Genomic DNA, 16,060 nt, shown 5'->3' on the forward strand with positions numbered 1-16,060 from the left:
AGACCCTCCTCTGCCTCTCCCCCATCTCCCCCATCCTCTCACACCTCCCCCACCTGAGCAGGGCTGAGCCTGAATTGCAGATTATTTCAGCAAGCAAATAGAAATCAGGCTCTAGGACTATGTATTTCGACACACCGTTCTCCAAAACAGCTGCCACAGGCTGGCTCTGTCGTGCTGAACCTGCCCCACTTTGCTGCAGCATTGACCTATTCAACCCAAACCATGCTGGTGCTGAGCACCCACCACAGCACCCAAAGCTGTTGGAGCCATATGGGGAAAGCGCTTTGCTCCTTTCTGCCCCAACCTGCTCCTTCCTAGCCTTAAAAAATACCACTTTTTTCCTGCGTACATGAAACAGCAGGACACCTCCCCTCTCCTTGCTGATAGTGCAGGTGGAGAAAGCTCTGAGGAAGCCCAATGGTGGCAAAGGGACCCTACAGCCCTTGCGACCCCCCCCTTGCAAACAGGGGGCAACCTGTGGGAAACCGTTGGGAGATGGCCGAGTGCCATGGCTGAGCCCCTTCGCTGCGAACAGGAATTCATTTGCATGCCAAAGTTGTAGTTGGGCGCTTTACAACACGGTGCAAGCATGTAAATGTATTTGAATCTTCAATATTGCCCGGCCACGGCCCAGCAGCGCACTCCCCTTAGAGAAAATCCCTCCAGGGGGGTTGGTGGAAGAGGGTCCCAAATAAAAGATGCCCAAATGAAACCTCGGGTCCCAAGGGCGGCAAAATGATGGAGAGCTGAAACACACCAAATTCAGGCACACGGCGTATCTGCAGCAGAGTTTTCCCAGCCAAAAACATGCGTGCCAGCGACAACAGGAAACTCACGGGCTGTGTGACAAGTGTTGTGGCCTCTCCTTAGCTCTCTTACTGCCTCAATGGGTCCCGGGTGACTCTGCAATCAAGGTCCCATTCAAGCCAGGAAGAGTCGAATCCTAGGGATATGTGTTAGGCCAGCACTTTCCACTTCTCTTTCAGTTCATGGAGACCTATAAATTTCCCAGGGACAGTGGCACAGTACACGTCTCTGCTGCAGCCACTTCCACAGACTCCTCAGAAGTAGTCCAGGACCCTGAGAAATTCATTATATTAAGCAATTAACAGTGATGCGTGTGAGTTCATGGACCTCCTCACTGCCAAGGACCAGAGTACAAACTACATCACCCCTAGTCAAGGCAAGAGAATCAAATTATTGGCAATAAATACATTTCTTCCAAATGATGACCCGCTTTACATTCCTTTCTTTAACACAGCTGCTCTGAAGGGCTGCTGGAATAAAGGGAAAGTAAAGTCTGTGAGTCTTCATGCCTCCCTGGTTCTCTCAGCAGAGCTGGCTGAATTCTTGTTGCTATTATTAGTGTTGCGATTGTTGTTGTTATTATTATTGTTATGATTATATGCATTGCATTCTCTTTTGGGTAATGAATAATTTATGGCTCTGTCTCGATCCCCTTTCAATGGATTCACTATCCAGGGAGACTTGCTGAATAATTTGGATCATTCGTTTTCAAGTGCATGGGCTGCCGACAAATTGTTCGCTTTTCATTACTGGGGACATTCATTGGTCAACCCAAATCGGGGGATTTCTTTGGTCGCCCCAAGCACGTGATGTGCTGTCTGGGGTTTTGTTGAGATTTTTTTTTTTTTTTGATTGAGTAAAACTTCGTGAAGTGGAGACTAACAAATAGCTCATTTGGGGGGCTGGATTTCTGGAGAAATCAGTTTGCCAAATTTTTGTGAACATTTGGTGGTTTCGCAGAGGCTTGTGAAAAGTAAATGCTACGGAGCATGTTAAATGTTATTTAATGTTTTAAAGGCATCGCTATTTTTGAAATTTGGTTTGATCAAGACTTTTATGCAGCCAATTATTAAGCTTTCTCTGACTCAGTGCTAACTAGAGAAATATCGCAGTATTAGAGCTGCTTCTTTGCCTAAAATCCTGCAGGCAAGTGAATTTTCAAGACATTTACATCTGGGGATCCTTTCACCTTAAAATCAATTGAGTGCCTGTATTAACCTGGCTGTGTCCACCAGGGCCGGTTTTGGGACCCTGCAATGCCCCGATCCTGCACACATGGTCCATCCCAGGAAAGCAGCATCCCCCCAGCCCCGGGATGGCTCCGAGCTCAGCAGAGACACATCCCTGGGCACGTGCACGGCGCAGGGAGGGTGAGCACTGCTCCTCACTCTGCTGCTGGACCACGGGATGGAGACAGCTGCCACATCACCACTAGTACCCACAGTTCGTCTGGGAGGTCCCCACTCGGGCAAATCACAGCAGGTTTGTTGCCAACTCCATGAAAATCATTAGGACATGCCACACTCAGCTGCAGAACAAACCATTAGCAAAGCTATGTTGGCCCTCAGACCCCCTTGATCCCGCCTCTGCTAGGCTAGGTGATGCACTGTGCCCAAAAATGCCAGGGGCTAAATCCAGGTTCACCTAGGAATTAACAGGGCTGGGCATCACTGCTGCGGCTGGGACCTTCCTGGCACGGCGCAGAGTGATTGTAACCCTGTAGACACAGAGCATCCAACTCCCTGCACCACGGCAGCCGCAGAGGACAACCCCACGGTCCCCAGGGCCCCGAGCCGGAGGAGCTGATCCCCTCCCTGCCCCACACTGCCTGCTGCCTGCGCTGCCTGCTTAGCCCCGATTTACGAGCAGCGTGTGAAGGACAGGCACTGGGCTGCTGGGCTGAACAATGCGGGAATATTAGCCGAGTTACAAAAACAAACAAACCAAACCCCGCCGGGAGCCCATTTCATTTATCTTCTTTTGTCCAGTTTTGCTTCAGCGTGAAAGTCGCCCTTTCAAGTCCGGCAGTTGTGTTCCAGCCCCGGCGGGTAGCTGATCCAAAGCGTTACACTTAGAGCTTCCCAATGGCATGTTTGCACAGTTCAATTCATTTCTAAATATTCAGTGGAGTTTCCCTCCCTCCTACCCTCCCAGGACTTTTTGCCCAAGAGCCGAGGGTGTAAAGTACAGGGCCGGGGATACTGGTGCACAGAGCCTTTGTGTGCAAACACAAGCTGCTGTTTGTATTTGCCTTCACACTGTCAGAGCTCAATTGTGTGCGATGCAATACTGGCTACCAGTCTGCTTTCAATATCCGCTCGGCCATCCCTGCTGCCAGAGAGACGCTCCCCCTCCCCGGCCGCTTTGAAGCAAAGTGATTTAATTTCATGAGACTTTCGGTAATCACGTTACAATCTCCAACATTAACCAGAACTGACTCCCTATTGCAAAAGGGCGGGTGGACGACCGAGTAAACAGCCTGGCTCGGGACAGTCTGCAATGCCAGAGGAAGGCAAGATGCATGACGGCTGCCTGCCTGGTTCTGCGCCGCTTATCAGATGAGGCTGGAAAACAACAGCCTCTTGCCAGCACCAGGAGGGAGCAGCTGGCTTTAGCCATCCCGAGGATGCTCTACGGGCTGCCCTGCTCACCTCATGCGCTGCGATGGCAGATTTTTAAAACCAGACCATTTTCTCCCATCTATAACTCTACCCATCCTTTACCTTCCTTCTTCCCTGTTCCATTTACAGTGTCCCAATACCTCTTGTACATCCCCAGGACTGCATTTGCTTCTGGGACAAGCTCCTTCGGGTTATGCATTAATACATGCCGCAGTGGCCAGTCGTGCAAGAAGAGCCGAAGCCTCCCTGGATGGGGAGTGGTGTCTAGGGAAGGTCTAGCATGAAGAAGAGGAGGCTGAGAAAAGGGAGATTCAGGTCTCACCTGCCCACACTGTCTCCCTCACCCCCTCCCACCTCCCCGCACACGTGGCTCAGCCCTTCCCAGAGCATCCCCTGACCAAAGATCATATGCTGGACCCTGAAGAAAAGTACTTCTGGAGCTGTGAGAGCAAACCAAGGTGCTGCACTGGTCTGCTGGGCACTGGGTAATCCCCAGTGGATGTAAAAAAATCCCTTTTTCTGATCAGATGCACTGTTCTTGCTCTCTTCATCCACTATGGTCACACTGCCTAAGACTGGACCCTAAATACCCAGAATGGCTGACATTAAGGGACATTAATTTGCCCCATGGAGCTGCCATGAAAATAGTCATACTCAGTCAAAATGAAACACAGATCATAATCCACGCAGTGCTGCAGAGTGCAGCCTGGTAGGGATCTGGGTGATGGATGTCTCCGAAATACCATGGGGAAGATGACATGGACTGCTCATCCATCTTTCCATCCAAATCTGTGAACTTGGAGTACACAAGCATGTGTAAAGATGGTGATCAGGGACGGAACAGCTGGGCTTCGCCTCACGCAAGCTGGGAGCTCGCAGACCCAGCATGGATATGGCACACAGCCCGGAGAGCGAGCGCGCAAAACGGGGACTGCTGAGCCAGCAGCTCTGCTCCTGCATTTCTTCTAATTCCCACCTGGAATGGTGGGGGGAAAGAAACCCCCCCCACTCCCTAGTGCCCTGAGAAATTGGGGAGTGCTCTTCCTGCTCCATCAAGTACCATCATCGAAACTGTGTCTACTTCTCTGCAATCCGAAAGTATTTCCCATCCCTGCAGCTCCCCGCAGCAGGTCAAAAAGAATAAATTTGTTGTGAAACAAACCTGCAGAGCCTGGCTGCTCACAGCCTGCATCAGCACCCCGGCTGCTCCTGCTCCTCATGTCAGTTTTGCCATTTTCTAAGTGAATTTGGGGGTGATAGCTGTAGGCTTCTGGCTCTCCACCCTCCTCTCCCCAAACAGGGGAGATGCAGCAGCTTTCACCCTCAAGCAGGGAGCCCCAAGGCTGCTTGCCCCCACCCGCACCAGCGTTCCCACTCGCCTGCCCACACAATCTCTTCCTCACTGCTCATTTTTGACAGAAGATGGCAAAGGTCTCCTGGGCCATTACCAGCTCCTCCATCCCCAGGGGCACATCACAGCAGTGGGGCTGGGGGCTGCGGCTCCCCACACAGCACCCCGGAGCACCCTGTCCCTGTACCAGGCTCAGCGCAAGAGGGGATCCCTCTCCGGGTGGTACCACAGCCTGGGTGACAAAGGCTGGTGGGCAAAGCCAGAGGTCCCCTGCCAGCCCGTAACCTTCCATGAAATAATTTAGAAAAATCCTGCACTTCCAGGAGAGAGTGAAATGGAGGGTTTTTTCCTTCCCCATCCTCCAACCCTCAATCAAGGAGGGAGATGCAGAGAGGATTTTCAATCCTCCCATCATTTATAAGACACTTTGAAAAAGTTTGAAAGGAAAACTCCTGCCTGCACCCTCCCTGCTCTCACAGCTGTGTGTGGGACATGAAACCGGGCTCTTCCCCATCTATTGCTTTCTTTGCTTGCTGCACTCCCCAGCGATGCAGCGGTCACTTTGCCCAGGAAATGCACGTTGTGAGCAGCAGCAGTTTTGTGCCTAGTTTGTGCTGTCGATGCAGCAGTCCCCTCCAGTGCCAGCTGAGTCCTCAGGGCACCCAGCACCACCCCTGGCTGAGCCCTGGGACGAAACCGTCTCTCTGGCCACATCACTCCATCAGTTTTTAAACTCCAGTCTCCACTAAAACCAGCGCTGTTCAAAATAAATCCATAAACCAAGCTGAGCTGTGTGCCTCCTCCATTCCCAACGCGCTGCCGACGTAGGTGCCCGTGCTCTCCCAGGTCAGAACCTGCTTCTTCAGTATCACTAAAAAAACTGCAAGATTTTTTCCTCTCCATGAGTTAATCCCCTGCCTTCTGCTGAGCCTAACACAAACTCCCAGCCGGCGTGTGGCTGAGCCCCTCCGTGCCGCTGATCTCTGCTGCAAACACGGGCTGCTCCCGCCTGGGATGGAGCAAGAGCAGCCGAGCTCCCTGCTCCGCTCCCCTCAGCAGCCTCCACCACTGCACCGGCTCAGAGCAGGAAAAGCCTCCCTGTCTCCTTATCAGTCCCCAGGGCACCCTAATCCCCGTATAAATGGAAGCTATTATACAGATATCTTTTTAAAAGCCTGCCCATCACTTCAGCCTGGCAGCCCTGTCCCAGCCATCAGGGGATTTTTTTGGAGCGTGGTTAGAGGGGGTGAGACAGTGCTACTGGACAGAGCTGGGTTTGCACCAGGTGAGGAGCTGGCCTGGTTTTTCATGAGCTGTGCTTTGATTCCCACTCAGGCTCAGCGCCATCTCCCCATAACGCCCAGCTACAGAGCTAGGCTGAGCCCCGCGGCCATGCCAGGCACCCCAGCTCTGCCACGCTGCCCTGCGGGGAGCAGCGGGGATCTGGCAGGGATGCTCGGGGAGGGGAGTTGGGGTCGTGCAAAGGAAACGTCCCCTGCTGATGGCAGTGGCAAAGGCCAAACGGCAGCCACCGCTCCGGAGACACCCTGGGGATGAAGCAGATGTGACTGCTGGGCTCTGCCACTGCCGAGCCCTTTCCCCAGGTCTAAGCTGTCTGTGCAGGCTGATCCCGGCAGCAAAACCTCTACCTCCTCTGCTTCTGCCTGAAAAACCGGGGGGACGTGTTTGGTGCATTCATGAACATATCACAAATAAATGATCCAGATGGAGTCGGGTCTGGGGGCTGTGAAGCCCCCCGGTATATCGAGGGCTGGTGCATCCTGTGCTGCAGGCAGCTGTGTCAGTGCTCTCTAGGAAAGGTTGGATGTGGTATTTGGTGTGTCCTGAGGCTGGTTTGGGTTTATTTCTGCTGTTTGACAGCAACACAGGGAGAAATGATGTGCAAACTTTGCAACCTATGAAGGTAACCAGCTGGTTCCAGTTGTCCTGATCCAAGATCTTCTCTGCCCTGCATGTCCCCCAAGGCAAAACTGGCTGGGGAAGAAACACATCACAGCACCCCAAAATAATCCAAAATATCCCCAGGAAAACTCTGCTTGCACAGCCCAGCCCTGGCGTGCAATAGCCCGTAGTAAGTGCAAGAGCCTCCAAAAACACTGTGCGAAAAATGGGGCATCCCAAAAGGGAGGCAGAAGAGACCTGGGTCCAAAGAAGACAGCAACACTCCGTGGTCAGAAAGTCCGTCCCCCATCCCCGAGGATGAAGGGGAGATACATTAAGAATATAAAGACAGGCTCACACATCCCAGCTGCCCCCACTTCACAAGCCAGGTAGGAAAACCAGAACCCCAGGGGTGATTTTACAAGCAGGATCTCTGCAGGCAGCGGGGATTTAAGAGCCCTTGTGTGCTTCTCGCTCTGTCCTGGGAGAGGCAGCACGTCCCCCCGGGCGGTCACGGGGAGTTTGCCGAAGCGAGGACAGCGTAGGCTGAATAAGGATGACATGCTTTGGCCCAGAAAGAGGAGGGCAGAGATTAGCCGTGGACAAGCTCAAGGGAAGGCAAGTGTCCAACCCAGAGTGCCAAGCCTGGTTTTGTTTTAGCCTTAACTGCGCTTTTTTGTTTGTTTGTTTGTTGGTGTAAAAACCTTTCTGTTGGAAATCAGTTTAACTTTAAGCTTCCTGAGAATAAAAGCCTGTGAGAAAGCTCTGCCCATGCAAGGCCCACTTGGGAGGCTACAATGGGAGTCTCAGCAGCTTATGGGCCCATATTTCTATGGCTACAGCACCCATCTGCTCAGCAATACAGTGTTACCCACAGCCCGTGCAATTCCCCATGCAGAACAACCCGCCGGGAGCTGACCCAGGACTGGGGTGCAAAGGATCTGCAGCTCCATGGACAGCACGTGGTCCCACGAGAGGTCCAGCCTGCACGGGGCCTGTTCCAGTCGCTGGCTGGTGCCACGTCGCTGGTGGAGCTGCCCCAGCTGCAGTGTTTCCCTAGACACAAGGATGTGATGATACCGCTTCACGCCTTTCTCACCCCAAGACCAAAGCATTTTGCACACCCTCCCTTTACTCTCTATAAATGGGAAAACTGAGGCACAGGGGGACAAGGCAAGCCTGGATATCAGAAATTATGACTATTGCTAGTATCCTCAGAAGGTAATGGGTAGTATCAGCACACAGCAGCTCCAAAACCCACCTGTCAGCCTTGCCTGGCTGGCTCAAGCTAGGGACGTAGTCATGCTGTGCTGCCCAGCTCCAGGCAGCAGCATCTGTCTTGGACAGGTGGAGGGTGCTACACCCTGGGGATCCTGCATGGGCACCTCGGAAATGCTGCTCAGAGCCTCTTTGGTCAGATAAGAAATGTCGTTGCTTCACAAGGTGAGAAAGGATGCTTGCAAACTTCCCCCTCCCTCTGGAAGAGATAGGCAGGGTAAATGCCAGGGATACCCAGATGGCCCCTTCTCCTCACAGAGGGATTTACAAAACCACCTAAGTCCTCTGTCTGACTCCTGACCCAGCATGGTGTCATGAACCAAAGGGGAAGAGGGTGCAATGGATGTGCCCCTGTCCCACCAGGTCTCTGCCAGCTCTGCTGGTCCTACCTCCTCCCACTCCACTTCCCACTCTGCCCCAGAGAGAGCCTGCTCTTCCTCTGTCCCCTTCTGAGACAGACCATTTGCAAAGTCCCAAATCACCACAGGAGAGGACAACAGAAAGGACATCCCCCACCAGCCCAGTCCTTCCTGGCCTGATAGGTGGTCTCAGCCACCATGAACCACTGTCACCCATTGGTGGCCCCAGGGATTGCCCTGACTTCCCGCTCTGCTGCGTGACTCTGCAGACAGGCATTGGGGGCTGCTCACCCAGCTGAGCAATGGCTGCAGACCTGCTCTGGTGGGCCTGAAGCCATCAGTCACCACCAGCTTGACTCCTTGTCCCATTTGGAGGCCGAGGGGAATGGGAAGAAACCATCTCATAGGGCTACCCCACACCCCGCTGTGCCAGCCCTGTGGAAAACGGTTACAGGCAGGCCGAGAACTGTGGAGGGTTTTTTAAGTGGAGATGCTAAATGCGGGCTAAGAAAAGGGATCACCGATATTTTATAAGGAGATCACCTAAATTTAATAGGGGACACTAGGAACTCCCTGAGAGGAAATCCTATGGTCTTTACATCTCTCTGCAGGACCAGAGTGAGGAGAGTTGCTGCTGTGGAAGGATTTGCTTTCCCTGGTTGTGATGAGGGTGGAGGGGAGCCCACCAGCCGTTTTAGTAAGCACTGCCCTGCAAATACCTCCCTAGACCACCATGGAGATGATAAAACCCCAGGTTTGTCTGGAAGGAAGTTTTTCATTGGGAGTGTTTGGCAGGCTGTTCTCTGGTAGTTCCTGGTCCCCTCTGTGTCTGAGATGAAGTTTCCTTTTAGCTGGAGGAGAGACTTGCTCACAAATTGCTCTGACATGAGACACATCCCAGCCTGGGAACCCTACTGCAGCGCACACCGCGGAGCAGAGCCTGTCTAACACCAGGCTTCGCGCGCGCCTTGTGCCAAATCCCATATCTGAAAACACAATATGTTTCCTTTCTCTCACTGCAATCGCACTTGTTATTGTTAAACGCTCTCCAGGCATCACATAGGGCCAAAATCCGAGAGGCGCCCAGCACCTGCAAACGCCACTGACGTCAGACACACGTGCAGGTGCCGGTGCATCTCCCGGCCCCGCGGGGGAAAAGGGCTGCGGAGCCCCAGAGCCGGCACCGGAGCCTGGAGGTCGTGCGCAAAGTGCCTGTCAGCGGGCTGCAGCCTGGGCTCGTCTCGCAGCGCTTTCTCCGGCCAAGGCAAATGCAAAGGTATTTTACACAAACTAAAGGGAGTATTCAAAAGCCGTGCTCGCCCAGGTTCATTTCCAGCACTCAGAATAACGTGAGAAACTGTGGAATGGTGTCAACTGCGTTTTATTGAGATCGCTAAATCTGGTCGAAGCCCCTGCCTGCATTTTCATGTGTCCACACAAGCTCACCAGCAGTTGAGCTCTTACAACATTTTAGTTCAGGCCTTTTGCAGCTGCAGTCTCCTCTCACAGGGGAGCTGGAAGCTTCATCAGGACAAACTGGGTTGGAGACACAGGGCTTGGGCTGGCCCAACGCTGAGCAAATGGAGCCGGCCTGACAGCGCTGGAGAGAGGGAGGATGGAGAACAGACCTCCAAGCTTGTCTCCAAGCTGTGTCCTCCCTGGAGCATGTTAGTTCCTAGGCGCCCGGCCAAGCCGGACTGTAAGGCCAAGCTCTACGTGGATGAGTTATTTGCCAGGTAAAGTTGATGGGAACCTGAATTTGTGAAAAGCTCTGCTGGCCGGGCTCCTTCTGCAGGAGCAGGTCCCCGGAGAGCATCTCCTTGGGCCAGGCCCTGTTCTCCCCATGTGCAGTGCACGGGCTCATGCAGGCAGCAAGAAGTGATAAAGAAAAATTAGATCTGGCTCGCGAAAAACATTCCCGTGGGAAATTTTGACTTTTTGTCAGAAACACCAGCGCGTTTCTTTTTCAGCCCCAAATAAGCATGAATAGGAACAAAGATTCGGTTTTGGCAGGGGGAATGGGCTTACCAAAGAAAACACCCAAATTTTTAAGCAGAGCAGACACATTCTATCATTTTTCTCCCTGGTTGAAAAAAACAATTTTCCAGAAAAAAAAGAGCAAATTCAGTGAAAAAAATGTAATCAGTTCTCACACCACTGGCTGAGGCAAATTCAGCTACTTTGGCTAATTCACCTCCCCCTCAGTGCTGCTGCGCGGGAGGGTCTGGCCTCCTCTGGCTTCCTGCTCAAGCGGTTGAAGATCCCTCCAGTGTGCAGCCGGCAACATCCCCACCAACTCACCGCTCGTCCCTTGCCTCTGCCTGGCCAGGGCTGGGTCCGAGGCCCACGGAGACCGCAAAGCCTGACTTTCTCTCCGGATTTAGGAGAGAAACCAGGGTGGGCCGATGGTCATGAGCAAGTGGGTGGGAGCTGAATAGGGTTATTGTGATCTTTATCTAGGGGGATTATTCCAGGCAGTGTGGGCTTGGCAGGGCAACGCAGTTGTTTGGCCATGGTTGGTTTTGCAGACTGATAGGTATGGCCCCAGGGAATGTGCAGCCGAAACGGGCTGAGAAAAATTATTTTACGGTAGCTTCATCCTTGCAAAACACTCACTTCCCAGCAAAAGGAAGGAACGGAGTGATTTTCGTTTGCAGAAGTCTGACGTGGCTAGGACTGTGCATGGTCTGAAGTGCAAAGCCTGGCACAAAAGTCACACGTTACTGGAAACTGGGAACTTGTTTCCTTTTTATTGGAAGTAAATTGGAAGGGAGAAGGATGGTAAGTGCACGGGGCCAGCATAAGAACTGAACGGAAGCATTTTTAGGAGGACTTCAGGACCCTGCAGAGTAGACCAGGGGTCCAACGGCACCCCGAGATCGCACCAATTTTTATGGCATCGCCCATAGCGGTAACTCTGCACGCAGGGAGCTCGTCCCCGCCGTGAGACTGGACGGAGGCCTGGGGGGAGCTGAGCCCCCCCCGCTCCCCCGGACCTGCTGCTGGCGCAGGGGCAGCGCTGGGTCCGCCCTGGGGCGGCGGTGGGAAATAATGAAGCCGCGGAGTCCCGTCCCCGAGCGCTGCCGGGCGGAGGGACCCCGCCGGGGGAGGAGAAAGACAAACCCCGGGATGAACCCCGGCTCGGCGCTGTTGGCGCATCCGAGCGGCACCCACCGCCTTCCCCGCCGCGAACGGCATCTCCCCGCCGCTTCCCGCCGCCCCGGGGCCGCGCCCGCCTCGCCCCGACGTGAGCCGCAGCTCCGGAGCGGGGCCGAGCATCGCCCCGGGGGCAGGCACCGCCGCCGGGACCCCCGCACCTTCCCCCGGCGCCGCCACCGCGTGTGTCCCGGTGCCACCGGGCTGCAGGACCGGGCCCCCCTCTCCCCGCCAGATAACCCAGGCTTGGCCGTGCCTCGGTGTTGAAGGCGCCGGCGGAGAAACTGCTCTCTCTGCAAGGGGCACATCTGATTGTGATTTGGGGGGAAGGAAAAAAAAAAAAAAAGGAGAAGGGAAAAAAAAAAAAAAAAGCCCAACCCCGGCCGCTCGGCGAGGTTTTTTTCCTATCGTCGGAGCTGCAAATATTTTGGAAGACGGGGCCGTGCTTTCCGCGTAAACAAGGCGGCGGCGGGTGGTGCCGGCGCCGCGCTCGGCGGGGCCGGGGGGTCCCGGCGCGGAGAGCTGAGCCGAGCCCGGGCGCATCCCCGACCCCGGGGCTGGGTCACCGCCGGCCCCCGGCACACGGCTCATCCCGGGGGCTGGCACCGGCCCCCTAAACCGCGGCGAGGAGGGGACCGGCAGCTCACGGGGACCCCACTAGGGAGCAGGGGGTGGAAGATCGGCAGGAGCCGGCGGCGGGATGTGCGGGGACTCAAGGGGAAGAGCACCCTAAACCCTCCACCCTTGGCCACCCCGGGCAGAGGCGAGGGACTCCCCGTCTCCCCTCGTGGACAGCCCGGAGGCCGGGGCTCGCTTCAGCCAGGACCGCGCGCGTTTCTCTCCCAGGACGGAGCGAACCGGCTGCTCCCCGGTTCTCATTTGGCCCTGGGGTTCGTTCGAATCCCCGCCGCCGCCCCCCGGGGCCGCCCGCCCCCCCTGAGGATGCAGCGACGGGAGCCGCAGGCTTTGCCGAGCTGCTCTCCCCAGCGCCCGGCCGCCTTCTCCCTCCGGAGGAGCGGAGCCCGGCGCCGTCCCGTCCGGGGACGGAGCCTCTCGGGCGAGCTGGAGGCTTTGCGGCGGGGCTCTGCGCCTGTGTCCCGGGAAAGGGAGAAGGGCTGCCGGCGAGCTCCGGGATCCCGGCACCGGACCCCGCTCCGTGCTCCGCGGGACCCCCGGCGGGAGCTGCCCGGGACGGGAGAGCCCTCCCAGCCAGCCAGGGCTCCTCAGCGCTTCTCCGGACACGAACGGTGTTTCCCCGGTTTCCTGAGTGCCCCTTCTCCCCTCTCCTGAGCTCCTTGTCCCCTGTCCCAAGTTTCTGAGTCTCACGCTGTCCCCTGCTCTGCGCTCCAGAGTCCCCCTCTGTCCCCGTCCTGTGATCCCGGGTGCTTCGGTGTCCCCTGTCCCACGCCTCCGGTTCTCTCGGTATCCCCCGCCCCAAAATCCTGTGCCTCCCTGTCCCCTGCCCCGTGGTCCCCAGTTCCCCGTGCCCCCTGCCCTGCACCTCGGGTTCCCTCGGCGTTGTCACCAGTGCGGTCCCGAGTGCCCCAGTGTCCCCTGCCTTGAGCTGCCGGGCGCCTCAGTGTCCCATCCCCTGCGCTTCCGAGTGCCTTCACATCCCCTGCTCCGCGCTTCTGGGTCCCTGGATGTCCCCTCCTTTGCCCTACGCTCCCGGGTACCTCCATGTCCTAGCCCTGTCCTGCTCCCCGTCTCCCTGCGTGTCCTTGTCCCGCTCCCCGTGTCCCTGGATGTCCCCACGCTGCTCTCCGTGTCCCTGGATGTCCCCAGGCCTTTCGCTCTCTGTCCCTGACGGGTCCTGTGTGTCCCCAGGCCTTTTGCTCTCTGTCCCTGACGGGTCCTGTGTGTCCCCAGGCCTTTTGCTCCCTGTCCTTGACGGGTCCTGGATGTCCCCAGGTCTTTTTCTCCCTGTCCCTGACGGGTCCTGGATGTCCCCAGGCCTTTCGCTCCCTGTCCCTGACGGGTCCTGGGTGTCCCCGTGCCTTTCGCAACCTGTCCCTGAAGGTCCCTTGCCGGGTCCTGGATGTCCCCATGCCCTTCGCTCCCCGTCCCCTGTCCCGTCCTTGGCTCTCCCCTCCCTCTCCCTGGCCCTTCCGGGGACCTCAGCGCCCTCTCCCCGTCCTTCCCCCCGCGTCTGCCGGAGCGTCCGTGCCCGCGGCGTGGGACTCACCCACGCACTCGTTGGCCTCCCGGGCCGTCGCTCTCTGCCAGGGCCGGTCGTAGTGGAAGGGCTTGCAGCGGTCGCACTCGGGGCCGGCCGTGTTGTGCTTGCAGTCGCACACCAAGCTGTCGTCGCGGTCACGAACACAGCGCGACGCGTGGCCGTTGCACTTGCACCGCCCGCCGACCTGCAAGTCGGAGACGGCGTAGAAGTAGGAATCGCGGGCCAGCTCGGAGTCATCCTCGCTCTCGTCGCCGAAGGTGTGGAGGCGGCTGAAGGTCACCCTGATGTCGGTGGCCGTCACCCAGTCCTGCAGCACGGGCGAGTTGTCGAAGTCGTGGGCGGTGGGGCGGCCGTCCAGGGTGCTGAAGGCGATGAGCCCGCCGGAGAGGGGCCGCACGTCGGTGTGCGAGTCGGTGCAGACCGCCTCCTGCTCGTTCTGCTTGGTGATGGCGGCGCGGCTGGGCTTGTTGTACATCTTGCGGCACTGCGTGGAGTAGAACTGGAAGGGCACCCAGGTCTTGCCGTAGTCCATGGACTTGTGGATGGCCATGGACTCGGGGCGCGGCGAGCAGAACTGCAGGCTGACGTAGGTCACCTCGAATTTCTTGCCCAGGGAGAGGGTGAGGGTGACGTTGTGGGGGTACTGGACGTAGCTGTCGGACTGCCAGCAGGTCAGGTTGTGCGGGTTGTTGAGGTCGGTGAGGAAGGAGGGCGGGTGGGCGCGCTTGGGGTCGGAGGCGTTGCAGAGGTGGCAGGAGCGGACCTGCTCCTCGCCCTTCTCCGTCACCACGCAGTACCGCGACGGCGGCTTCCCGCAGGTGCTCGACACCTTCACCTCCTTCCCGAAGGCCGAGTTGACGAAGTCGGGGATGCAGCGGCGGGGCAGCCCGTGCTCGTCGTAGCAGGGGTCGGGCTGAGCCGTCTGCACGGCGAACATGCTCACGCCGTGGTAGCCGCCGCGCAGGGGCTGCGCCAGCCACGCCGCCGCCAGCAGCAGGGCCAGCGGCGCCTCCGCGCCCCTCCGCGGCATCCTGCGCAACCTCCGCGCGGCGTGGGGAGAGGAGGGAGGGGAGCCGCCGCTCTGGCGCGCAGCTCCGCGGGGCGACTTGGCCGACGGACGCGGTGCAGCGGCTCAGGGAGCCCGGAGCATCGCCCGCCCCGCGGCCAGCCCCGCGGAGAAAGGGGAGACCGCGGCGGCGGCGGCACCACAAAAGTGCGGCTGGCGGCGGGGCTGGGTCCCGCCTGCCTCCCGCCCCGGCTCTCGCACGGAGAATGACTGGCGGTCCCAGCCCCCGCCGCGTTTGAGGTCATGCTAAAGGAGTGACATCGCGCTCAAGGAACAGAACAACGACATCCACTGGCGGCTCAGCCAGAGACACGCACAGGCCTCGGGGAGGGCGGGGGGGGGGATGGGAGAGGGACAGAGCCCGCCCCGACACCGCGGCGATGGGCGCCAGCGCCGCCGCGGGGCTCCCGAGCAGCCCCGAGGAGATGGGGAAGGGTCCTCCTGCTCCCCCCACCCGCCCCCTGTCCCTCTGTGGCCCCGACGGGGCTGGGGGAGGCCGGGGCTGCCCCCGCCCCAGGAGCTGGGGATGCTCCGGGGCATGGGGCGGGGAGAGGGGGGGAGCGGCCGGGAGGAGCCCCCCGCCTACCTGTGGGGACGCCAGAGGGACAGGATCGGGCCCACTCCCAGCTGGTCGCTGCTGGCCTCCCCTTCTCTACCAGGCCAGGTAGGGCCTGACCCCCTCAGCTGGACTGGGAGGGGGGGCTGGGGCAGAGCCACCGTCCAGTACAGGAGCCCGGAGCCCGCTTGGGCACCGGCCCCCTCCGAGAGGGCTCCCGGCGGGTCTCGGCCCGGAGCCTTCGCTCCTGGGAAAGAAACCGCGATGCCAGGGAAGTTGAACTGGGGGAAATCTCCAGTCCTTAGGCACGACACGGGAACTAAGGGGCCTGGCCACCCCCGGCAGGTGGTTTGAGGGGGCTGATCTCGGTGAAGGGGAGGTTGCCCCGGCACATCCCCGGGGACAGCCCGGGCACAGGGGCTGCGCGGCGACTCGCGTCGCTCCCCCTCAGTGCGCAGCTGGAAGGGGCGAGGAAGGGGTTAAAGGGCGACACTTGTCCCGCACCGGGCCGTGCCCCAGCCCCGGGCTCCCCTTCCCTCCCCAGCGGCCCCCCCGGTGCCGGGCGGGCCGCCCCCCCCCGACGGCTGCCTCCCTCCGGATCCGCTCCGGCTCGGTCATCCCGGCCGGGGGGACCCCGCCGCCCCGACGTGCCGGTTCCGGCGGACGGTACCGAGGTCCCGGAGAGATGGTGCCGGGAGGGCGCGGAGAGGTTTCCTCCCGCGGCTCCCGGCCGCCCTGCTCGCCCCCCTTCCCTCCCTCCTTGATTAAAAGGGCACTTTTATTTT

The 16,060-nt window shown here is 58.3% G+C and overlaps 1 protein-coding gene across 1 annotated transcript in view; it reads right to left on the reverse strand.

Annotated features, from left to right (window-relative positions):
* Nucleotides 1–15,015, reverse strand: part of NTN1 (netrin 1) — a 105,010-nt gene extending 89,995 nt beyond the window's left edge. Inside the window, exon 1 of the mRNA XM_074847104.1 lies at nt 13,660–15,015. Within this exon, the coding sequence (XP_074703205.1) occupies nt 13,660–14,683 (1,024 nt within the window). The 5' untranslated portion in view covers nt 14,684–15,015. The remainder of the gene's footprint in view (nt 1–13,659) is intronic.
* Between the last annotated feature and the right edge of the window lie 1,045 nt (nt 15,016–16,060).

Source organism: Strix aluco, chromosome 21, assembly GCF_031877795.1.
Source record: "Strix aluco isolate bStrAlu1 chromosome 21, bStrAlu1.hap1, whole genome shotgun sequence".
Taxonomy (NCBI): Eukaryota; Metazoa; Chordata; class Aves; order Strigiformes; family Strigidae; genus Strix; species Strix aluco.